The sequence below is a fragment of the Brienomyrus brachyistius genome, chromosome 11 (assembly GCF_023856365.1).
Source record: "Brienomyrus brachyistius isolate T26 chromosome 11, BBRACH_0.4, whole genome shotgun sequence".
Lineage (NCBI taxonomy): Eukaryota > Metazoa > Chordata > Actinopteri > Osteoglossiformes > Mormyridae > Brienomyrus > Brienomyrus brachyistius.
This window is the reverse complement of record NC_064543.1, coordinates 10,369,754-10,395,804: the sequence shown is the minus strand read 5'-3', so window position 1 is coordinate 10,395,804 and position 26,051 is coordinate 10,369,754. Positions and strand designations below refer to the sequence as shown.

General features: G+C 42.1%; 2 protein-coding genes across 6 annotated transcripts in view; both read left to right on the top strand.

Moving 5' to 3' along the window:
• cep89 (centrosomal protein 89) overlaps positions 1-7,683 on the top strand; it is a 77,113-nt gene extending 69,430 nt beyond the window's left edge. For both annotated transcript variants that reach the window (XM_049030005.1, XM_049030003.1), the window contains one exon: positions 4,798-7,683. In XM_049030005.1, the coding sequence (XP_048885962.1) occupies positions 4,798-5,113 (316 nt within the window). In that variant the 3' untranslated portion in view covers positions 5,114-7,683. The remainder of the gene's footprint in view (positions 1-4,797) is intronic.
• Positions 7,684-8,529: 846 nt separating this feature from the next.
• Positions 8,530-25,238, top strand: slc7a9 (solute carrier family 7 member 9). Of its 4 annotated transcripts, XM_049030023.1 has the most exons (15): positions 8,530-11,029; positions 12,509-12,619; positions 15,401-15,453; positions 16,348-16,485; positions 17,479-17,626; positions 17,875-18,117; positions 19,670-19,795; positions 20,192-20,291; positions 21,895-21,939; positions 22,068-22,191; positions 22,357-22,460; positions 22,582-22,678; positions 22,955-23,104; positions 23,424-23,598; positions 24,471-25,237. In XM_049030023.1, exons 4-15 carry the CDS (start codon positions 16,369-16,371, stop codon positions 24,530-24,532), a joined length of 1,491 nt encoding a protein of 496 aa, XP_048885980.1. In that variant the 5' UTR covers positions 8,530-11,029; positions 12,509-12,619; positions 15,401-15,453; positions 16,348-16,368; the 3' UTR covers positions 24,533-25,237. The 4 variants fall into 4 exon arrangements, with proteins under 4 accessions (XP_048885980.1, XP_048885981.1, XP_048885979.1 ...); XM_049030024.1 differs by lacking the exon at positions 12,509-12,619; XM_049030022.1 differs by having other exon boundaries at positions 12,499-15,453.
• The last annotated feature ends 813 nt before the right edge of the window (positions 25,239-26,051 follow it).

Sequence of the window (26,051 nt, the reverse complement as noted above, 5' to 3'; positions counted from 1 at the left end):
GTCACCAACTATGGTGCTTCAGGGAATAATCAAAATTGAGCTAGTTAATGGCTTCAAAGATGATGTCGACTGCAGAGGGATATTGGATATACGATGGATATACACATGTGTGTGTGTGTGTGTGTGTGTGTGTGTTATTTTAACAATGTGGGGACCATTTCTCAGGTACCCACAAAGATCTCTGACTGCAATAAAAAAAATGTAAAATGCTTTTAAAAGAAAAGTCATATTTTTTTTGGTTTCGAATGGTTAAGGTTAGGGGCTGGATAGGGGTTAAGGGTGTTATGGTTGGGATTAGGGAATGGCCCATAGAAATGAATAGACGATCCCCACAGAGATAGGAATACAGGTATGTGTGTGTGTGTGTGTGTGTGTGTGTGTGTGTGTGTGTGTGTGTTTGTGTGGGTCATGTATATTTTGCAATGTCCCCACAATAAACAAAGATATAAATATAAACGTGTATGTCTGGGTGCGTGTGTGTGTTTATCTAAGCGTATGCCTCTTATGTGTGTCCATCTGCATCACGTGCCGCCTTCCCAGTGTCAGCTCTGATTACGCATCCTTACGAGATAAGTTGCTATCCATGCCTCAGTTCATGGCCGTTGCACCTGGGGGGGCGGGTGGGTCCCCCAGGGTCCCGCTGCCCACCACTTTCTACTTCTACCTGCTACTCAAATGCATTTCTCGGTGCCATTGCACGTTTACTTATTCTCTTGCATACAGTTGGACCTCGCAGTCCCGAAATGTTGGCCATGGGAGAGCTGAAGTCCTAAGAAGCTCCCAGAACCTCTCTCGATTTTCCAAAGAGCTGTGTCCCTTCTGAAGGCTCATCGCGGGCCGGCTAAAAAAAGAGTAATCAATACCACCTCCTGTTTGATCCTGGATCTAATTGCGCTTGACTTTCAGTGTTTTTTCCCCGACCTCGTTCTCCAGTGTGCTCCCTTCATTGGCCACCGACAGCAGCCGAGGCTACAAGAGACCAAACACAGTCCCGTTGATCCTCAGGCTCAGGGAGTCAGTGGCCATTCTTGGGCTACGCTGGCTTTGTTGAGAACAGCAGTCGGCTTCAGTCCATCTCTGAATGGGACCTTAGCCACAGTGGATATTGACTGAAATTCAGAAATATAGCATTTAAAAAGAAAGGCAGTTTAATTGTAATTTTGATGTCTGGGAAAGTGTCAGGTTGGCCCCCCCATCCTGGGTTGTTCCCTGCCTCATGCTCATTCCTTCCGGGATAGGCTCCAGACCCCCCGCAACCCAGTAGGATAAGCGGTTTGGAAAATGGATGGATGGATGGATGGATGGATGGATGGATGGATGGATGGATGGATGGATGGATGGATGGATGGATGGATGGATGTCTGGTATGACAGGTCTTTGGATAGGATAGTGATTAGTCCGCAGGCACACCTAAAGGTATGGTCATGTGTATTTCAGCTTGAGGAACTGGAAGGTGCTTACTGGCTTAATAATATATATGAGGTCCCTTAATGAGTCAGTCTATGGAGTTCTCGCATTGTGTTTAATGTATGATTTGACATGTTAATGGGCGTGGGTGTGTGTCTGTGGATTAGGTGACCACAATCAAAAACCTAAAAATGTCAAAAGTGTATTATGTTTGGTTACTTATGGTTGGATAGGGGTTAAGGTCATTATATTGGGATTAGAGTTTTCCCCATAGAAATGAATGGAGAGTCCCCACAAAGATATAATTATAAACTGTGTGTGTATGTGTGTGTATGTGTGTGTGTGTGTGTGTGTGTGTGTGTGTGTGTGTATGTATGAGAGAGAGAGAGACTTCATAATGATCTGGTGGATGAAACAGCTTCTACTTTCTCTCACTCACTCAGAGTTCACCCTGGTTACCATCTTCTTGCTCTGCATGGTGGCTCCCTTCTAGGGAGATGGAGTGTCCTGTCATGTGACCTGCCAAGGGCCCCATCAGGCAGAGGGGAAGGCGGTACTTGACTTTGTACCAGGTCCTCTATTCATCCTTGACCGCTCTCTGAGCCTCAGCCACCATGCCAGCACTGCCCTTATCAGGAATAATGGCCTTTTATTTAAACAAAAAAAAAAAGTCTTTTTTGAATTCCCTCACTAAGACATGTCAGCTAACATCACTTTAAGCATCATCTCGAGGGATTTCAGCAGAGCGGCAGGTGAAAACAGAAGCAAGAAATTGTCTTTGGTGGCTCTTAGCAACTGTTGAACTGCTATTCACTTATTAACATTTCAGCAAAGCGTAGTACTCCCATATTCATTTATTAACACTCAGCAAAATGTAGAACTCTCATATTCATTTAGTAACACTCAGCAAAGCTCAGTACTTATGTATTCATTTGGGAACACTGAGTAAAGTGTAGCATTCATGTATTCGTTTGGGAACACTGAGGATGGCGTCGTTATCACCCTAAACATCCACACCCTCGCCAGAAACTTTCCCTAAAAATTATGTTGAAGGTATGAGGGTCTCTAGTTTCCACCCAAAACTCACAGATGTACAGTTTGGGTAACTGGAGTCTCTAAGTTTTTGTAGTGCAGCTGTGCATGTGAGAGTGTATGACCTGTCCCATGTGCTATGATGAACTGGCATCCCATCCAGGCTGTAGCCCAGCCTTTTGCCCTGTTCTGCCTGGGATAGCCCCTCACCCTCCCCCCCTGCGACCTCAAAAAAGCATGTATGGTTGAACTTAGGGATGGATTGATGGTACGAGGGTCCTTCTGATCTCCGAGTCATGCTGTTTCTGTGCTGGTCTGGCAAAAGGAGCTTTTGCTTCTCTTCCTGTCATCTGTATCTGCATCGGGGGAAGGGAGAAGGTCTTCGGTGGTCTCCGCCCCTGGATTCCATCCAGAGGTGGAGACGCCACACTGTGAATACATCGCGGGGTGCGGAAATAATTACAGCCGCTGGCAGGCCGCTCCCTAGGCCAGACGTGTGACATGGGCGGGCCTGATTCACACTCGGTTCTTAACCAGTATCGGTCTGTAACAAATGTGATCAGTTTGGAACAAAGTGTACAGTAGTATTGTCTGCCTATGAAAAGGGTGTGTTTCCCTTTGCTAACTTCCATAAAGCAGCGAACAATGAAGTGACAGGAAGATGAGACTAATACAAAACCTAAACTGCCCTCTGCTTTGCTGTTCCATCAGATTAGGTGTGAAACTGAAAGAAAAGATTGTCATGGGCTGGCCAAGTAGCCCAAGCCAGCAAGGCAAGAATACACAAAAACCCAAGCAGACTTCAGCAGTTTGGAAGAGTGCAGTAGAAGACATGGACTTGCTCACGCACAAGGGACACAAACCTCGCTCTGCACCTCAGGCCTCCCCAAACCTACAAACCTTTAATGACACATGGCCCATTTCAGAGGTGGATAGCTCAGGTCCAGAAAATAAAAAATCCAGACCAAGATTTTGTTTTAACCAGCCAATTGAGCCTAAAAAGTCACAGTCACAGAGTACTCAACTGCTTGGTTGAAACAAAATCTTGGTCTGGATTTTTGCCCATTCCCCCACAACTGATCTGACCAATCCAATTAACACAAATGTTCACCCCACACACCTGTCAATATACTTGACTATACACATGACATGGAAACCATCTTGCAAAGGTTTTAAAGACTAGAAAAATTAATATGGTTATTGTAAAGGAAATGCGAATAAATACACAATAAATACACATAACAATACTCTTAATGTTGTCTTGTAATGGTGCAATTTTCATTATTATCAGCAGTTTTATCCACCAACATAACAATTCAATAGAATTGATCAGTGGACCATATCTCATCAGTTAACCCTACACACAGTCACTAATCAACGGGGTCTCTCCCACCCCAGACTTTGGCAGAATTTTGGCTTGGACTGAAAGGAGCAGCCGGGTTGGCTGATGCTACTCATTAGTCGTTAGCTTCAGTCCTTGCTTCAGTAGGCATAGGGCTCAGAACGTGTTCAGGCCTCATTAATGTTACTTGCCTCACTTTCAAGGACCAACTCCAAGGCTCATGGAAAGAGCTGTAAAAATATTGACATTTTTAAAGGAATATGTTAATTTGAAGGTGATTGACGATGTTGATAATAAACATCCATATGGTTAATTATCTTTGGCATTGAAGGTTGTGTAACTGAAGCACAGTAGTGTAGCTCAGCAGCTCTGCAGATCACTGAGACTGCAGTGTAACTGTGCACTCGATGTACCTCACATCGGTGGCATCTGCGGCACTGCAGAATCCCAGCGGCAACAGGTGGAACCAGACAGGAGCGTGGCTGTTACGGCCCACTCCACTTGTGGCTCTCGCATTGTTGATTTCCTGCAGATTATGGTGATTACTCACAAGCACACTTTCGCAAAGATGTGCTCTTGTGATGTTTACTCTGCGAGCAATTAGCAGTGGATTACAGCAGTGGCTAACAAGCACACTTGATAAGATGGTGGCAGCCACTGTGGTTTATTTACGGCAAATTACGGAAGAGACTGTCGCAGTGTACGCTCCGCCCCTGCTGGGGCTCTGCGCTCTGAGCTATGTATTTAGGGCTGATGGGACAGATATTTATCTGACTGCCAGTTTCTGTGATTTTGAGCAGTAAGCAGACCATTCCACACTAAGGAAACAAGATCCAGAGATGGGTATGGGGTGTTGGTAGGCAACCCGACCCTTAAACAAGAACCAGCATGGCCTGAGAGTAGCTGCGGGTATACAACTTCCCTCTAAACGGTGTCAAGAACTCCTAGGTTTTTGTGGGTTTGAGGAGATGATAGTGATGTTAGTCATCTCTCACATGTGATCTTCCTTTCTCCAGGGAAATGGAAGGTGAGCTGGAGACTGTTTGGGAAGCCACATCCAAGGAGAACCAACGCATCAAAGAGGCTCTGTTCCGGTCACTGTCCTGGGCCGAGCGGTTGCCCACCCCTGCTGAAGCTACGGTGCTGGACTTCACGGAGGGGCTGATCCCAGGCCGGCCTTCCCAGAGTACGGTCCTACCTCTCGCTGTTTCAGGTCAAGGCAGGGCCAAAACCCTGCTTCAACGCAGCCCTATGTTTGAGTCTGACTCAGACCATCCACACAACCATTCGTCTGATGAAGGAGAGAAGAACTGCCTGGATTTCTACTCATAAACTTTCTTTTGCACTAGATTCCAGTTCCTTTTGCAGAGCACAACTCCAGACTTTTCAGGGGAGTGGCAAGACAGCAGCTACAGCAACATCATACTTTATATGGCATGCCTTAAGTGCATTATTACCTGCAGTACCATCACAAATGCTAAGCTTTCCTTTTATTCTAGTTGAAGACTATTTTCCAAATTGGAGTTTCAAGTGAGGTGATTAAAAAGGATTATGACAGAGGGGTAGCTGTCCCTCACTGGTCACTCGGTAGACAGACGAAGTGAAGACAAGCTTGTCCCTATAAATATCAAAGTGTCTGAGAAAACCAAGGACATTTCACACCTCCATTCATTCCTCAGGTGCATGATTTTATCCAAAAAGACTCAGGCAGAGAACAGCCAAAGTTTTCTGCCTCAGAAAACAAGAATGATTGTTTTGTGCAGGACTGGATCAAAACGCACAATGATGCAAGAAGCACAATGACAGAAAGCACGTGAAGTAATAAGTGCCACAAACATATTTACAAAAGCCATGACTAAGCAAGGGAGGAGAACCCGAAGACATTGCAATGGAGAACCAGTTTATCATTTTATATTTCACTGCAAATGAACAGTATCGGGCTTTTAATTACTCACTGCTACATTTCAAGTTTATTGGTTATCTTTTGAGTACACACAGATTACCTCACTCTCATTGGTCCACCCCACCCAGTTTTTGAGGAATTTTGAATTAGTAATTAATCCTCATTGTGTTTCCCCCGTCAACACTCATCACAGCTCAGCAGAGGTGAAGAGAAGCACACACCTTTTACACTGTGGGCGCTGGCAGTCATCCTGCAGGCTTCATCAAACGGAATAAAGTGCCGCGAGAGGAATGCTTAGGTGTTGCTGTAGAGTTTGGTCACTGGTTCTGTCAGATTAGCACGGAAGCAGAGATCCTACCATCCAACCCCTCTTCTGACCACTTATTCTGCTCAGCTGCTGCTGTTTCAGGTTGTTGAGTTCCAATCCCCTCTCTGTGTTCCCATCCCATGAGGCACAAGGAGTTGTTCGTGGTCAAAATGCGAAGATGCAATCCATTGGCCTGGAGCAGAGCCCAGGAGCTGTCAAGAGTCAGCCTTGGAGCACTGCTGCCTCACCATTCCCTGAGGCCTGGAGAAATTCGGGAGGAACGGCTTGACGACAGGCCAGGAGTTTCAGATCATCGTTTCCTTGATCTAAGGCAGCGATTTATCCTCCAATCGGCTGCTTCTTAGTGAACGTAAATAGATTGGATGAGAGCATTTACTTCAGGTTGGTGCCTAAAGATAATCCTAGGTCTGAGCCAGCAGCTTCCCCAGTACTGGGAAAGTTGATGCTTCACAGACAGGCATATGTTATGTTTTCAGCAGAGATCTCTCCCTCTGGAGAGATGCATGCTTCAAAGTGCACACACATCTAGGTAGTCTTACACAAAGTACCTGGCTCCTCACCTTCCCCCCTGCCTCATGTTACCTGTGGATTCTGCGCGAAGCATTCTGGGAGAAAAACAGACTGCATATGCATGTGTGCATATTCACATGAAACAGCCAAGCTGCAGGCTGCTGTGTGAGATTTCAGTGCTACAGCCCCAGCTCGTCCTATCATTCTAAATAAATATTCACCCCCGGCAAGGTTAATGTTACGCTCATTTACGTTACTCTATCTCTTTGTCCTGTTTGAGGATCTGATTCCTGCTATCTTCCATTTCCTCTACCCTCCTAGAAACCCAAACGGGATCCTTACTGCAGATTTAGGGTAGCGCACTTGGGGTTACTGTTCTCTGATGTTCAGGTCGGATCCTGCCGTCCTGGATCAGAGTGTGCCGTTTGACACGGCCCGCTGCTGGGGGGTACCCAGTGTGGCATTCAGCAAAGTGCAGTGCCACGTGAGGTGAGAGGCTCACTGCGACAAGCTCTATCTCCTGCACAGAACATACCACACAGAGGGTATTGCCACCAAAATCTCTGTTAAGAGCACTGATCTCGTCCTTGCAAGCAGCTTTCTCTCTGCTAAAGATCTGCCATCTTTCCTGCATTATACAGCTACTGATAACAAAATGTGCATTGGCAAGTAGGACTGATTATGAAACCCGCAGGGGTTAAATACAGATAGCAGAGCCCCCTGTGGTGACATAATGACTGAGAAAAGGGTAAAGCGGAAATATCTAAAATAACAGAGGCGGCCCTCAACAGCCCCCTGCCGCTCTGCCACCTCACCCGCTCATGGGCACCCATACTTACAGATGCCCGAGGTCCTATTTTAAAGAGTAGAGATTCTTCATTGGCCGCCGAGCTTTGATACGGCGTGGGGGGGTTCGCTGAAGTAGTACCTTTGTATTGATTCAGGGTATTGCTTTCATGGATAGTATTCCCTGTGGATCCTCAATATTATATAATTATAAATATAGTTTGTCTCCGAGTTCCACCACTGCAAGTTGATGTCGCCCAGTCCGCCATCTCTAAGCTCCTAAGTAGTAGTTTTCATGTTTTGCTTTCTTACACATTTTGTTTTTTAACATTTAAAAATGGATATACAGTAAGACATACAGTACAGAAAACATTTTAGGTCAATATGTAAATATGCAGCATTTCGCATTTTCTCGCTGTGCCAGAATCCTTCGCTGACTGTAATAAATGGTTTTCCTCAGTTTACATAGTTATGGAGGAAATTCAGCATAAGAGGGAAAGAGAGGACTATGGGCAGGGGTGTATATTCATGGGTGGGGTATATAAACTTTCAATGCTTTTGGTTTACGGAAAACTTAAATTAATAAATGTCCTTTTCTATGACTGGAATAATATATTCACAGAGACTTCACTTTTCCCCAAAGCATAAGTGATGTCCCTACATTTTCGTTCAGTCAAACATCTTTTTTGATGCACACCCCTCCCCCCCCCCCCCACCATAATTCACAATGGATGATCATGCACCCCTCAAAAGCAAAGACCCCCCAACAATAAACTTCTGATGTGTTTCTGAATTCCCCGGATTGCATGGCTCTGTCTCTCTCTGCGCAGGAGGAAACTGAAATGGCAAAGGATCATTTTAAAAACATGAAGACAGTGGTGACCTTTGAGTTCCTGTGTGTGTGAGTGTGTGTGTGTGTGTGTGTTTGTAATTATTACATTTTGGGGAGCATATTTCCCCACAATGTGATAAAACCTGCAACATTTTACCTTTTAGGGACATTTTTGTTCAATTTTTTTAAAAATCTATGAATGCAATCAAAAAACAAAAATAGCCAAAAGTCTTGCATTTTGTTTGGTTACCTATAGTTAAGGTCAGGGCTGGGTGGGGGTTAAAGTCATCATTACTGGGATTTGGGTTATGCCTATATATATGCCTACGTGTGTGTGTGTGTGTGTGTGTGTGTGTGTGTGAAAGAGAGACAGAGAGATACAGATAGATGTCCACATCTCTGGCCAAGAAGGTCAGAGCCAATGAACCAGAATTCCATGCAAAGGCAAACATTTGCATATGTCACTCAAAGCAGACGTGAACCCCAAGTTCAAATCCAGAACATATAAAAATGACATGATTCAGACATCACATTTAACCACAAAGGATATGTGTTGCCTTCTGAAAAGCGAAAAGCAGATACCTGCCATGTGGTGCAGTTTCTGTGCAATTAGCTTTTTTCATGTTAACTCTGCAGCCATGGTAACCTCCTCTGGATGAAAGCAGCCCTGCTATAATTCTGACAAAAACAAGGGTGGGGATGGGCTCTTGTAATGAGAAACATTATAGCAAGCTGAATTTCACTTGTCTTTCTGGGAACGTCAAAGACGCAATAGTGACATCTAGTGACCGTCTTCAAATATTGACGAGGTAGCTTTTATATTACACTCCCATTTATATACTTATCTCCCATTTATACAACTGTCGATTTAATGAGGCAGTTCAACACCCCGCCCCCCAAACACAGATGCCCATTGAACAATATGAAATGACAATAAGATACAGTTAAAAGTGGGATATGTAATGTAACAGTGAAACACAGTAGTTTCCTAAAGCTGTGGATAATGGTTTTCTAAACTGATTAGAATTTTATTATTAGGTATTTGGGATACTTTCATGCTTTCCAGAACCAAAGGCTCAACCTGAGATAAATCTCTCAGTATGAGAAACACCCTGTCTGGTGGTGTGTAAACAGACCCGCAACACTTCTGCTTTGCGCTATAATGTTAATACGATAAGGTTATGCTGGCCACGTGTGCATCACGTGACTGCCAATCACCGTAACATTACCCGAGCTATAGCAGAGGTTCTTGCGTCTGCAAGCGAACATGCTTGAACAACAGAAGGAGATCAAATGCAAGAGAATAGCACACTTAGATTTTAGGCTTTACCCATCACGCTAACCTATTAGTGCGTTCCTGCTGTAAAACACGTGTACGGTGCTCTACGTGCCACCTGGTGCCTAGGAATGTTCTATTTACAATGAGCCATCGTGTAACTCAACTCATAAACTCATAGTGTTATGAGTTTGTTAAAACTGCAGTTTACAGTGAATACCTGAAGAGGGAGATGCAGTCGTATAAATTGTGGAAACGCCCAGGCAGCAGGTCTTACCTGTGGTGTCGGATTAGAGTCTCAAGCCATTGTTAGAACATACTGGGTTTCCTCGCCTTGAGCTGTACAGTAAGGAAGGGCTTAAATTGACATAGACGGACATAATTGACAATGATATGTCACTTGTGAAGCTGCAATATTTCTTAGAAATATGTGTATGTGTTAAATGAAAGGAACGCTGTGTCATAAAACCATTAAACACGGCAGGCTTTGATCGATTGAGAAATATTTAACAAAAAAGCAGTAAAATTGTCCAGCCCTCAAATGTTACTACGCTTATATGTGTTTATCTGCAGTTTATATGCTATCATTTAAAAGATCTTTCTGTACAGTTTGTAGTGTTCAGTAAATTAGAAAGCTGAAGTAGAGAGGAATTCCTTCCGTTCTATTGGGTTACATTTAAGTTCTGCACAATTTCCATCGGGCAGATGTGTAAACATTCTGATGATTTTGGTCATTATGATATAAAACCCTGTCGCTTTAATGCCCACGGTTCCACTATTCCAGCCATATCCACAGAACAATGTCAACAATAACCAAGACATACAGTAAAGTTAAATCGGTTTACTGGGTCAATAAACATTCCAAATAGCCATTATCAACTTTGCAAAACTGGAAATGGCCAACTTAATGTAAATAAAGTTCTGTTCTGTTTGTGTTCATTTCTTTGATACAGAGAGGTACATTTAGAGGCTATTTGTCATGACAACGGGCCGCATGTTAGGGTCATAATCCAACTTTAACATTGCCCTCTATGTTTATATGATACAATTGCTCGGTTTCCTTCTTGTTGCCAGAACTGTCAAGAATTTGATGTTTAAATATTTAACTCTTACGTGTAAATAACTTACTCGCATAAACGATCGAATCACTTGTACTGCCTTCTGTTTGTTGTTTTGAAAATGTTTGGCATAAATAAAACAAAGACGCGTGATATTTAACACGCCCATTTATCTTGTATAATTTCATCAGACTCCTCTTTCCATACTCCTTCTCTTTCTGGGTGATAAGCAGACCTTCTCAAGCCAGCCTGCAGTTATTTATAGGAAAAGTTACATTATTCTGTTTCCAACTCAGTTTCATCGTCCTTAATTACTCTACTTGAATGTACAGATCCATAATGTAAGGCTAGGTACCATTTAAATAAGAGTGTATTACGAAGCCATCGGAAAGTACAGATTAATCATTACCTCGACTGCTTCAGCTCAGCCCCGGAGCCAGCGCGCATGGTCGCAGTGTGGATAGTTAAACCCCACGCAGACTAACGGGTCGCCATCCCACTCCACTCCGCTGCAAATACCCATTTGCGACTTGTCCCATCAAATTCGAGACTTTGGTAAGTAAAATAACTGCTTTAGTTTTGTTTAGTAAAACATGAAATACGTAGTTTTTATGCGGGTAAAATTTACTGCTCTGCAAAAAAGTAGAAGGTTGTATATTTTTTAAAGTGCACTCTCACTAACTCACTCTACAAGTGTGCCCTGGATAAAATAATCACGTGATGACCAAGAATAACGTCGGCTAGACAGCCAAGTAATTCATTACTTTAATTTTGATGATTAGTCAGTAATGCCTATTGTGTTAAATAGCATATTTCCATCCATCCATCCATTTTCCAAACCGCTTATCCTATTGGGTCGCGGGGGGTCCGGAGCCTATCCCGGAATCAATGGGCACGAGGCAGAAATAGCATATTTATATTGACATTTTTTACCTCAATGCATTGACACAAATTCTTTCTAAACCAAGACATCAGTGAAATCACGGAAATTAACAAATATTGATTAAATATCACTGTTCAAATGACTTTCAAATAAAGCAATTGTTCAAATGAGTAAATTCCTGCGATCAAACGGAAAAGCATAAAATAAATTCGAGTGGTTGAATGCTCTGAAGTACCACAATGTCAAACTTTGAAAATACATATAAATGTATCCAAAGCGGTATCCTCTGCAATGAATAACTATATAAAACAAATCAGAATCCGCTACATTTAAAGAAACCCATAACCCATGTTTCTAGTGAATCTGTTTGTAACCTTTACAATTTTGCTTTTTGAGGAGGTCATCACAGTAATACCAATGATGTGTTATTTTCAGTGACGCGAAGCATCATTAGGATTAGGGCCGGGTGGATGGACAAAGCAGGCACTGTGCCCACAGACTGGCAGGCCTGCCAGTGTTTAATTAGCTGATACTTGATGATATTCATATTTCTTGCCCATTTTTTCATTGGTGATTATCCTGTAGGAAGTCATGTGCTTCAAAGGTACAACAGAACCTCCCCTTTTGAGTCTTCCATTTACAGGTCTGTGTCTTTAAACACGGTGCTGTCATTTCCAGAGGTCTATATAGCACCTGTGACTGGAGGAAGAAGTTCAATATGCAGTTTCATTGTACGTGTAGAATGATAATAAAAATTATATGGCCATCTTGAAATGTTTTTCAACCGGTTTAATATTAGAGCTCAGCTGTCTCTTGATTATAGATAAAGAGCAGAAAGCCCCATGTTCGGATTGGCCATGCAGGATGATGTAAAATTGGAGGAGAATGAACACTGCCACTGGGTGTGCCACTCAGGGATCTGATTGGGGGGGGCACAGTGTTGAATTCTCAGACATGTCGAGATCTCTATCTACCTACTCCGGTTATTGCGACAGAGTACCCCCCCTTACCCCTGATCTATCTGGGTCGGCCGCTACAGAAGGTATCAGGTGTCCCCGACAAAGGCCTATTGTGTGGGTGAGTTGTGTCCACTTGTCTCTGGTGGGGTCCCACCCATACCCACTCTCCAATAGCAGAGCAGTCTCTTTCAGAGCACCATTGGTACGTCTCCCTCTGAGGGGTTAGAGAACCGCCGCTCAACAGGACAGCAGGACACATCTGAGACGTGAGCTGGGTGTCTCTGCAGAGGACGTTCCGTCCAGGTAAAGTTGTTCATGGGTGGATCACCTTCGCCACTTAGCTGTGAGCCACTTTCGACAACACAGCAGTTAATGTATAAATGCGTAACATGTGATATGGTGAACCTGTTGACATTGAGAAGGCCTGCCATCGGAGATTTACGGTTTTTATGGTTAGATGTATGGAATTTTAAGCCTTAAATTGTATCTTGTCTTGCAATGGATCTCATAACCATATCTTCAGAATGTAATGGTAGGGGCTGGTTGAAGCTGATGTCAATAATTACTGTGGTTAACAGAGCGGTACCTCAGGTCATCTTTAGGATGTGTTACTCATTTGAGGGGGGTCATTTTAACAGCTTATAATTATGAGAGATATAGCATGCATTAGGCCGCGAGGAAGGGGTCATTAACGGGGGTTGGGGGAGAGTGGCATCGATGGCATACGAGCAAATCTTTATGTGATAAGCAGACTGAACGTCAAGCACACTACCTGGCTGTTTTATTACCAGGATGCATTATGTTTGCTTATTGTTATGAAAAAACACTAATATGATATACAAAGGATTAGATCTTATTTTATCTCCAAGTATGATATATTTCTTGATGAAAATAACATTAGAACATAAGTTCAGTAATACTGTGACTATAAAAAAATGTGAAACACACAGAGACAATTCATTAATTATCCATAATGGAGACCTTTATGTTTCCCAAATTATGGCTCTTCCACATGACAACAGGGCAATTCTGACAGCTAGAGGGAGCAGAGTAATATTTAGGTAGAAGTAATGTGTGGAAAGAATGTCATACTGAAAAGTATACTGTCAGGGTCAGCACCCATCTGCCCCAGCCTTTCGTGAGCAGGATCATCTCACCTGTCCTGCGGTATCTTGTTAACCCTCTGCATTTAAGTACCTGATCCTGCTCTATTCCCTGTGGAGTTATTGTCTGTCTTTTCATGATTCCCTGATGGCGATTATTCTGATTTGCTGTGTTCTGTGTTTGGTTCCCTGCTTGTTCTCTGTGTTACCAGATTCCCCCTCGTAGGTCTTCTTGGTTCAATTAGTTTACTTCGTCGCCCTTTTTAATTCAGATCCCTCGTGGTCCATTTCGTTTGTAGTGTTTCCAATGTTCTGCTTCTGTAATAAGACCCCAGCTGTCTTGTGGCACCGCAAGTGGGTCGTCACCTTCCTTTTCTGCTCGCACCATGTCCCGCTTCTGTGCTGGAAACCCCAAGGTCCTGACAGTACACCTACTCCTCAGCTGCGATATACATCTTGGTTACGCACATACCTGATAATTCAGAATCCTGTGTAGGTAACAAGAGTGACCCTCAGGCAGACATAAGTCTGAATTCTTACACTGTCAGGTGCAGGTCAGCTGACTTTCCTGTCAGAGCAGACTAGACATCTCTGTCCTATACGCCCGTGTTTCCCAGTCCGGTTCTCAGGGACCTACAGACAGTCCGGGTTTTAGCAAAAATGCGGGAGCCCAGAGGAAGCAAAACCATGGACCAACTGTGGGTCACCAAGGTCTGGACTGAGAAACACTGATCTACTCGATGGCATTGCTGTGGTTTTTCCTTCCCTGCCAAATCAGAAGTCAGAAGCCAATTGTGTAGCATCCAAATTCAGTCTTTATTCTCAACAATGAGGTTACAACCAAGGCCGGACACTTGCAAGTGTGTCCAATACTGTTTTACACCAAATTGTATACAAGTTCTTATCGTTTTACAATACCTTGTCACTTTAGCATCATCATTCCTTCAACCATTTTTCAATCATTGTTTTCTCCCTTGATCCACACCCCTAGGTGATAAGTTTGTCAATCATTTCTTTTTTGTTTGGTCCCTCAGCCGAACATAATGGTGGCGCGACCATCTCCACTTGGTTTTTTTAAACTGCTCAGCCGTGAACTTCTGATGAACTCAGGCGAATCCCTACCTTCAGTAGCAAACCTTGGCAGCTTCAGCTTGTTGCACATTGTCTAACTAGAGGGTTATACATTTGTCCTTCAACATAGTGATAAGGTATAACACTAATAAAGGTGGATATTCATACATTCAGGGCTAAAATAAAATGGATACCACAAACGTTGGGGCAAACATGAGGTGCAAATACATATTCAGTTGATTACATTGTGTTGATTACATTATAATGATTACATCATGGGTATTTGACATGCTTTTTAATAATATCATAATGATTATATTCTACGTTGTATAGCACTAAATAATATTCCATAGCATCCCAGTGCTGTAAACTTGAAGTTTACTCTTCAGTAAACCAGAGGTAAATGATCAACGGCAAATTGTATTACAAAGCAGTGATTTATTTTATATAAAACATTGATGTTTGAATGTACAGGAGATAAATTTAACATATATTCATGGAAGGAATTTATTAATTAAGCTTGTAGAGCCGTTAAGAGCCTGGATATTAATTATAGACAGATCAATATTGTAGCATAACAAGAATTTTCATGGTTTTATAATTTTAACAGATTTAACGATTATTGAGTGTTGTGCTTGCTGTATCTTGATATAATAACTGGTATAACTGTACTTCTTGACATATGTGGTGATTGTTCTGTGGTTATTTTACTGTAAATACAAAAGTAGGGCTGCTACATCTGAGGAGGCCAAAACAAAAGCACTACATAAAATAAGAAAGGGCGGTTTACTACGACTTAAGAAATATTTTTGAGCGCAGCGCTAATTATCATAAAATGTGTGAAAAATCAGTCGTTAACCCACTGTGTTGTTTATTAATTCCCTTGTTTGGCTGGCTGCTGGAATGGAAGGAGCTCTTCCACAGCACAGCATACTGGCACCACCTGGGATAGGCACTAACTGGGTAAGTAACCCATTGTGAAACTAATGGGGGAGTGTGGATTTCTGTTGGAAAAAGAATGTGCTCAGGAATGAAATTGCCAACTTCACAGATAATCAGTTTTAGTCTTATGTTCAGTACTATTTAAATGTTTACATATTTCAAAACAATGCTTCCTGCCAGCTACCAGAGAGGTGGAAAAAGGCACCTACAAAATGGAACAGGGGATGCAACTATAGACACCATCAACATCATTCAGCAGAAAATGCATTTAGCTTCAGGACGTACAGACACCAATCTGTGGATCCACAGGGTATTAAATACCCAGGCAGACGATCTCTTGAATTTATCACTTGGAAATTATATAACCATGTTGTTGTGAACAGTTAGATAAATAATAACTAATTAAACTAATATTCATCATAATAACAATCCAAAGTCTTTCGTCATGTGTTTTTTTTATTTTTTGAGATGTAAAGTATTTCAGTATTTAAAGTGACCAACCCAGTCCTGGTCCTGGAGAGCTACTGTCCAGTAGGTTTTCTATCCTTCCTGGCTTCTGATCAGCCACACCTTTTCTCAGGTAAATTCCAGGAACAGGTGTGGCTCGTCAGAAGCCAAGTGGGACAGAAAACCTACTGGATAGTAGCTCTCCAGGACTGGAGTTGGAGACCCCTGGACTAGAGAGCTGGGTTAAATCATACATAAATGGATACAGGGCGAAAACTTCCCATGTGGCCCTGGCTACTGATATCCCTGGAGCTCCTGACAGTGCAGAAACTTCCCATGTGGCCCTGGCTACTGATATCCCTGGAGCTCCTGACAGTGCAGAAACTTCCCATGTGGCCCTGGCTACTGATATCCCTGGAGCTCCTGACAGTGCAGAAACTTCACTCATGTCACATCCCTCCACTTTAGTGAGGAGACCATCAGGGAAATATGAGTGACACCACCATACGGACCAGGGAAACTCCCAACAGCAGCACGGGCCCAGATGGGCCCCCCCAGGCTCAATACAGGGGGGATCAAGTGAAGGCTGCAGCTCTACAGAAGGATGTGAGTGTTTAGGTGGGGGTGAGAGTGTGTGTGTGTGTGTGTGTGTGCTGTGTGTGGGTCTGATTACAATGTGGAGACAAAGAGTTTTTCGGTTCCAATAAAGGGCAGATTCTATTTCATAAAGATCTGTGAATGCAATCCAAAAACTGCCAAAAGTCTTGTATTTTGTTTGGTTACTTATGGTTATGGTTTGGGCTGGTGGGGGTTAAGGTCGTCATTTTTGTATTTTGGTTTTTCCCATAGAAGTGAATGGATGGAGGGCAGGAAACATCACTTTTAAAGTGCCAGCACTTTTTTAGGAGTTAGGGACATTAAGATGAGGATCTGTGGCAGGTCCTTTCCCAAGTAATTATTCTCAAGCATCCTGTGAATGTGTATGAAACAGAGAGAGAATTGTGGTTCTGTAATGTCTAAAAACTGAACCAAGACATAGAACATTTAAAATTGCAGAACGTTTTTTTTTTTATCTACATTTAACTTTTTTTATTTACTCATGCAAACGAGAGAGAATTATAAAACCCTCCATGACTGCATCCATGCTTTCAATTAACCAGTGAATATTCCAGTGAAGATTTATTGTGGGTTGCAAACTGCATTAGGTGGCGTTTAAATTCACTTCACTTTTGATGTCGGAACGATTCCAAAGCACATGGGATAAACCGACAAATACATGCGGACATGATGTAGGCTGCGGACTCAGAACGGGCTTCAAATTTGAAGTGAAAAGCCTGGAATTCTGAGGTGACAACCCTAACCCACAGGGTGTCCATACAGACAGCTTGAATGGCTCCAGGTGGAAGATCTTCATGCCGGATTGTTACTGATTATTTCTTTGTTTTTGGCAGAGGTGTGAGTGAAAGTGCTCTACAAGAATCATTTTCTAGAGCTTTGTTTGAGACAAGCTGACTATATTGCTGACTTTTTGGTTACTGGTATAGAGCGATTGAGTCAATTCACTGGGAGTTTAAATGAAGCAATGCCTTTGTGTGACAGGTGGGGCTGTTTAGTGGGATATGCCTTATCGTCGGGACAATGATAGGCTCAGGGATCTTCATCTCCCCAAAGGCAGTGCTGTCTGGCACGGGTGCCGTTGGGCCGTGTCTCACCGTATGGGCTGCCTGTGGAGTTCTGTCAACACTTGGTGAGTAAACCGGGCTGAACCACACAGCTGCCCTAAAAGAACGCAGATACTAGTAGATATCACGACCACCTTATGAAGATTTGTGCCGGATCCCTTAGACATTAATACTTCAAACGTGCTTTCAGATCGCTAAACCCAAGTGCGTTGTGTTCAGTGCATGAACGCAGTGGATTGACCGTGTCATCATTAGTTACTCTATGAGTACATCAGCTCACTGTGTGTTTGCATTTGTCTCTGCTCCTTCTCAGGTGCTCTGTGTTACGCAGAACTCGGAACTATGATCACCAAGTCTGGGGGAGAATATCCATATTTAATGGAGGGCTTTGGCTCACTTGTGGCCTACCTCTACTCGTGGACCACAGTGATGGTCCTGAAGCCTTCATCCTTCGCCATCATCGCGCTCAGCTTCGCTGAGTACACTGCCACGCCCTTCTACCCAGGATGCACCCCGCCAGCGGTCATTATAAAGTGCCTGGCAGCTGCCTCCATTTGTGAGTGAATCCAGGAGAACTGTAGGAAGCATAAATCACAGGATACTGGTCGAACATCATAGGCGTCATTTATTGAAGAAAGATTGATGCTTCAGTTCTTGGCACATTTAATTTGAATTGCTTGTTTGTTTGCAGTTGCTTTTGGGAAAAAAACAAAGGGTGTGCATACTTTGTTCTGTGATTGTTTAGCTCCAAGCAGATACTTTTGTATTATATGCACAGAAGTGTTTTAATTATTCATGGGTGTAAATATCAAACGCAGCAGGCAGTGACAGTTACTGATGGGGATTTCCAGGTGTTGTATATCGTCTTCTGTCCCTGTTTAGTCTGCTGCGATAAATCTTAGACGGCATTAGAAGTGGGTTGTTAAGTAAGTGCACAGGGTCACTGATTGTCAGCAGGTAACCAAACCCTATAGCTTTGACATGCTTTGAACCTTCATCACACACTGTAGTAATCATACTTTAATGGTGTAGTAATGTTGGTTACTATACTATACTATACTATACTATACTATACTGTACTGTACTATACTTAACATGGAATATAAATTTTCCTACTCATTTAATTGATATGTTTAAATGTTGTATATGTTTATATGATGCCTTACTGTAGGCAACCTGCCAAAGATACACTCACAGAGACTGAAGTTACACTGGTATCTTTGGATTCCTTTCACTCCTTCAATGGCGTACTGTAATATCACGCAAAGACAGTTTATACATCACTGTGTGTGACCAAAAGATCTCAGAAATAGATATGGAATAATTGGAATAATTAATTGAACTGGCATAGTGCCTTAGTCACCAGCACACAAGCTGGAGGCTTGAATCCTGACCTTGTGCTGCATACTGCTAACCCTAACCCTGCATACTGTATGCTTTTCTTTGCATTTTTCAACCAGTGTTGCTCCTGTTTCCCTGCTGCACTCCTCCAGTCCAAAGAAAGATTAAATAGTGTCTCTGAAAGGCTTTTAGTGTCTTTCCCATCTGTGGTTTTCTCCTGCCTTGGTGCTCGCTGCTTGCTAGGATAGATTTCAGAGTCATCATGTCCTGTGCTAGATAAGAGGTTGTAAGAAGTATGGATGAATAATCAGACATAATTGTGTTCAGTTAGTTTCATTTCCAGTAAGTAGAGTGAACAATGAACCATTGTTTTCTACAAGCCCCTGCACTAGGTTGTGCTGTGGATGCCGGCACAATGGAAGGGTGGGCCGGGCAGAACAAATTACTTTATTACAGAAAAACAGTTAAACATGATAGAAGGTCAATGCCCCTTTGTGAGAAGTAAAGTACAGTTTGGGTTTATTAACTGAGGAGCACGGCGTTGGTGAGCAGTTGCCATGGAAATGCGAAAGATTGCCGCTACTTTTCTAGGAAATGAACATGACTATTTTTTATTTCAAGAAATAAACCTTTTGGTATTAAATGTCAAGTTTCACTGTCTACACACTTCACTGATACTGTAGGACAGCTATGCAATATATGTACAATGTCTGTATAATGGTCAGGTATACTCTATTGCATGCTCCTTACTTGGGTTTCCTCCCCAGTGCTGATCAGCTTGGTAAACAGTCTGAGTGTCAAGCTGGCTAGCTATGTGCAGATCTTCTTCACAATAGCGAAGCTCCTCATCATCCTGATCATTGTGGTAGCTGGGATGGTGCTGCTTGCGCAAGGTACCCTTTGTGCTGGATAGTGAGATTTTCGTCCTCTTATCTGTCTGGTGAGCAGAGGTGGAGATTTCAGGTCCAGAGAGTACAAATCCAGACCAAGATTTTGTTTCAGCCAACCAGTTGAGTACTCTGTGACTGTGACTCTTTATGCTCAACTGGTTGGTTGAAACAAAATCCTGGTCTGGATTTGTACTCTCTGGACCTGAAATCTCCATGTCTGCTCATGAGTCATAGGAGTGGTTTTGTTTTAGATGTAAGATTTCTCTTTTGGCTGTTAGTCTAATATGCTGTGTCCATGACCTAAGACAACTGGCATGACATAGAACATTCCTGATGTCTTTTAGTGGAGCTGATATTCCCGGGTGACTGAGACGGTCTTACTTACGTTTCTTGTTGCAGGAAATACAGAAAATCTGACGAATGCCTTTGAAGGTGCATCCCCTTCATTCGGCACCATTGGCTTGGCATTCTACAACGGCCTGTGGGCCTATGACGGCTGGTAAGGTTTCATCGTAGTTTCATCATACATTTTTATCAAAAGTCATGACCATTACTTAGAGCAATTTTTCCCAATCCGGGTCTTCGGGGCCCCCCAGACAGTGTTTTTGCTCCTTCCCAGCTCCCTGCCAGACAGTCCACATTATCGCTCCCTCCCAACTCCCAGCAGGGGTGTCCCCAAGGACCAGGTTTGGAAACACTGAGACACCATTTAGAGTTTCAGCTGAGTATTTGCAAATAATGTGAAGATATCGTACAACCCACTGAGGCCAATGAATCCTGGACGTGTACGCCCTTTTCTAATGTTCCATCGTCACAGTTGATAACACTATTTAACGGTCACAATCGGTTTCTGTAATCAAATTATACGAGACAGCAATTCAACTAGTATATCATCACTGTCTGATGAAAACCACGTATGTCCACTTTTTGTAACTTTTTACTATAGATGGAATATGGCCATTATCCTCTGTCTACTGATCATGTTTGACCAATGAAGAGATGTTCTATGAAACCCTCTATTTAACTGGTATATATGTTAGTACTTGTTAACCTTTGCATTCATGATGGTCATTTGTATAGATTATTTAATAATACTTTACGTGAGGGGGCACAAATAATGTAGTAGTACACTCTTACTTAATGTATTAATTAACCATAAACTGGTAGTTATGTCAGGGTGGCATGGTGGTGCAGTGGTTAGCACTCATGCCTCTGGGACCCGGATTCAAGTCTCCGCCTGGGTCACACGTGTGTGGAGTTTGCATGTTCTCCCCAAGTCGTCGTGGGCTTTCCTCCGGTTTCCCCCCACAGTCCAAAAACATGCTGAGGCTAATTGGACTTGCTAAATTGCCCGTAGGTGTGCATGTGTGAGTGAATGGTGTGTGAGTGTGCCCTGCGATGGGCTGGCCCCCCATCCTGGGTTGTTCCCTGCCTCGTGCCCAACGCTTCCGGGATAGGCTCCGGACCCCCCCGCGACCCAGTAGGATAAGCTGTTTGGAAAATGGATGGATGGATGGTAGTTATGTACTGATCTCATATTCGTTCATCATTACTATGCTTGTTCATCATTTTTACTTGAGTAATACCAAAGATACTATGTTACTTGTGCCCCCTCAAGTGAAGTGTTACTGAACAATTCATACTAATTTAAACAACTTAACGCTGATGGCTAGATAGCTGACTAAAATCATTATTAAGGGTGAATATATAGCGAGATTAGTTTGTATCTTGTTGATAATGATATACAGTATTTGTTTTGCCGACAACAGCCCATGTAAGTCCATTTTACATGTTACACTGTTCACTATTTGGGGTGTGAAGGCTGTCTCATTACTTTGCTTTAAGTCCATTTTCTAACATAGACTGTGAGAAAAAAATTTCATGTTCGTGAAATAATGGAATTTCGGAGACACAACATTTCTCTTTGGACAACGATGATATAGAAAAATAATGATAAAATAATGAAAATGTTGGATATGCTGTAAACAACGTCAATGAATAAAACAATAAGAGCAACAGGTGCCAGTTCTATTTTGTACATTATCTATGTTTTCATAGTGCCTTTAAATATAGGTTTATGCAAGAATCATTTTATTCTACAGGAATCAGCTCAACTTCATTACAGAGGAGCTTAAAAACCCATACAGGTAAGGCTTTCAGTCAAATGACATCATTTAAAAATACATGCATGAATGTGACTCACCATATCATATGCTTCATCCTGTTATAAGTTTGCATGGTACTAAAGAGTATTATTTCTCTCTTGTACTGCAAGAAACTTACCCCTGGCCATCATCATTGGGATACCCTTGGTGTCTGTCTGTTACATCCTTGTTAACATTGCATATTTCACTGCCATGACCCCTACAGAACTGCTACAGTCCCCAGCAGTCGCTGTGGTAAGGCTTAGGGATAAGGGCTTTGTGTACATAACCACAAATTAACACAATGTAACAGCTACTAGCTGTGAGGCTTATCTTTGTGTGCTTGAAAGTAAATCATGTACCTGTAATCAGGCCATTCTCCTCTTGTCCCTTCTCGCGCCTTTCTTCTGTGGCGCATAGACTTTTGGTGATCGGGTCTTCTACCCAATGTCCTGGGTGGTCCCACTTTTTGTGGTCTTTTCCACATTTGGGGCTGCCAACGGGAGCTGCTTTACTGCTGGCAGGTAAGTGATGTTACCATGGATAGAGATAATGATTAACTGTGGCCTAGATCTGGTTGAACAAGAACAATATGTGATGCACTGAAGGTCGAGAATGTTCACAACCTGCTATCTCATTGTATAGGTTGACCTATGTGGCAGGACGTGAAGGTCACATGGTCAAGATCCTGTCATACATCAGTCTAAGGCACTGCACCCCATCCCCCGCCATCATATTTAATGTGAGTTCCCCCTTCCACCCTGCCTTGGTATCTATTTTTTAATTGTTCTTTCACTGTGATCACACCAAGAGAAGAAAAGATCCTTTCTTACGTATTCATCGAGAACCAAGTCTTTGAAAATAATGGTAGATTAGAAGTTCCAGGTACAGTCAAAGACCTGGTTAGATAAAAAAAGTGTTAATTAGTTGGGAGGTCTTCATCGATCCAGGTCGATTAGGAGGCCCCAGTTAAGTTTTAAACCACAATTACCTAAGCATGCTGCTGTCAATCTTCCAGGGCATCCTGTCCATAATTTATATCATACCTGCGGACATTAATATGCTCATCAACTACTTCAGCTTCGCCCAGTGGACCTTCTATGGGCTAACGGTGCTGGCCCTTATCATCATGCGCTTCACCAGGAAGGAACTAAGAAGACCAGTCAAGGCAAGTCTGGCAGGAGGAAAATGCAGTGCAGTGTCTCCCAGCCTTTTATCTGAATTTGCATGTCATTAAACTGAAGTTTCTAGGTTTTTTTCAGTCTCATGTACATAGTACAAGTAAATAATCATGTTCATGCATTTTGCAGACTGTAGTGCCTAATATATAATATGCAATGAATTACTGTCAACATTGGGAGTTCCAGACGTAGTTCTGACATACAAACACCAGCAGAAGCATGTTTTTTATTGATGCGAGACATTTTAATGGCATTACGTGAATCAGACATGCGTTAAAGCGCTTGCTGTTCTTGCGCTGCGCACAGGTGCCTATTCTTCTTGCAGCAGTGGTCTTCCTTGTGTCTTGCTACTTGGTTCTCGCTCCCATCATCGAGCAGCCTGAGCTGGAGTACCTGTACTGCACCATCTTCATTTTTAGTGGCCTGATCTTTTACTTCTTATTTGTCCACTGCAAATGGAGCGGGCACCGACAAGTTATGAGTGAGTATTCAAATCTCACCTGGTTCCTAGTGTTTGAATTCAGCTGGAATAATAGGCACTTTCACACCGCCAGAACTTTTTCCTGGAGCCAGAACCTTTTTACAGAATCAGGGACTGTTGTCGTGTTCACACCACAGGAACTTGATCTGATTGTAGTTCCTCAGAGGCAGTTCCAGAACCCTTTTTTAGTATCTAGTCCAGACTTGGTAGTTTTCGTTCAATTACATTTAATGCATTAATTAATACATTTTTGCTTGCTTTTCCATATTTCTGTATCGCTAAACAATATACTTTTGTCTAATATTATGGGTGCTGGCGGTGACGCCTGCCAGAGTTTATTAACGTTACATCATTTTTTTTAAAAAAAGATCGTTTACAGCCACATTTAATAAGAAACATAATGAACATGAAGCAAATTGTAAAGGTGAATTATAAATAAAAGGCTGCATCCTATTTTGATTGCAACCGACGCCCCCAAATAACTAACAAATAACTACTTTGTATATTGTAGTATCGTAACATATCTTAACAGCTTTAATATACATGAATAGCAAACATTATGATTATATGATTATAATGTTTATTATTAATGTATATTACAGGTGTCATGCCTTGTTCATTAGCAGTATTATGAATGCAATGCTTTTATTACTTTTAAGGTATACTGATATACTTCTTATGAATGTTCTATAAATGTATTATAAATACATGATGAAGATCCACTCAGTGTTCTATGATTGCATAATAAATGCATTATGAAGGTGTTAATGTAAAGGGTTACCAAAGGATTTAAACTGCAAGTTTATTGTCATTTGAACCAGTGTTTAAGTTAAATGTTAGCACCATTAACCTAAAAACCTTTCCCCCTATAGGACCCATTACCATGTACCTCCAACTACTAATGGAAGTAGTTCCACCAGAAAAGACTGATTGAGGTGGGAAATGTGTAGACAGACATTTGTAATTATGCTGATGGGAAGGCAAGTAGAAATGGTCAAGGAACTTCTAAAAGAAAGGATCTTTTCGCAATTCATGTGCTTCATGTGCTACGTGCTTCAGTCAAGCTGTTGAAAGAATTTCATAAAGCATGTGAACCACACCTCTCAGTATGAACTGCAGACAATCACACAATAACAGAGGAAATGAGAGAATGATGATCAGTCAGTTATATATGGCTGCTGAATCAGAGATGGTTAACAATTGTCGTAAAATTGTCTTGTTCATCTGGGTTATGATATAAGGGGAAGCTGTTGAACTGCAACATATGACTTGATTAACAGACAGTTCATAATTCTTAGTGTATTATTTTGATGTGGTGATAGAAATATATTTATACCTTTCGAAAATGTTTCTTGGCTTCTTTTAAAGTAACTCTTTCTGTAACTTTTTTTTTCTCAGTCAGCACTAAGAAATGCTACAGATTAAATAACTGAGGCTCGCAGTGTATTATTTTGATAAAAATTATTTAACAAGGGTACGAGTTGTACTAGAATGCCTAGGTTATCGGGGATGTTCAGGCTTTTCTTGAAAGGTGAGTCATAAAGCCATTATGTGTTTAATTATTCAGTTTTAAAACTCGTCATCCAGTTTGACTGGTCACTGTGCTACTGGCAATGGGGATATTAAACATTTGTCATTTCCTAAAATTGGGCATATCGATTTATAATTAATTACATTTTGGACCGTGTTCCTTGTGTGTCATTTTTCTTCATCTGTTACTACTCAGAGTTTGAGACGTTTTATTGCGCTCTCCAGTACAATCCCCCGATAAGGTGGTACTGCGGTAAATCGTTTTTATTTGTGTCCATTTACAGATAAATTTAAGTGTAATTGAGGAATGAACTGCACTAGTAATCACAAATAATAACTGAAGATAGTAATGATTGGTGGTCGACTCAATACATTCCGGAAAATGTTTTAATACAATTGCATATTAAACGTGATCTGCGTCGTTGGTTAGCTGTATAAGATTTCCTACCCTCTTCTGAGTACAGCGTGGGTCAAAACAATAAATAGGTGGTTTAAAGAGCCCTGTTAGTGGTGACTGGGGAAATAATGAAACTGTCATTTTTTGAAGTGCCATTTCACCCTCTCTCCCTTAAATTTAACACCTCTCAGCTTCTCATTCTTGCGATGAGATCCCAGCAAAGACATAAAATGACATCCTTACATTCAGTCCTCGAACATGAGCTGCTTTTGCAAAACCCCTCTGTAGAGGAAAGTGGAGCAGGGCTCCAAAGAAACCGTGCTATGTGACCATGTGACACTAAGCTTAAATAATTGCGCCTTTTGGGGAATTTCGGGGCAAATGTCATTTTCACAAATCCTAGTTTTCTAGTTCAAAGCCACATTTTGTTTAAAGCTATTACCGTACTCGCAAATATTTCTTTTCATAAAGATTTGCAGACTTAGCTCTTACATAACATCTATTTAGGATTTTGGGTCTGATTTTC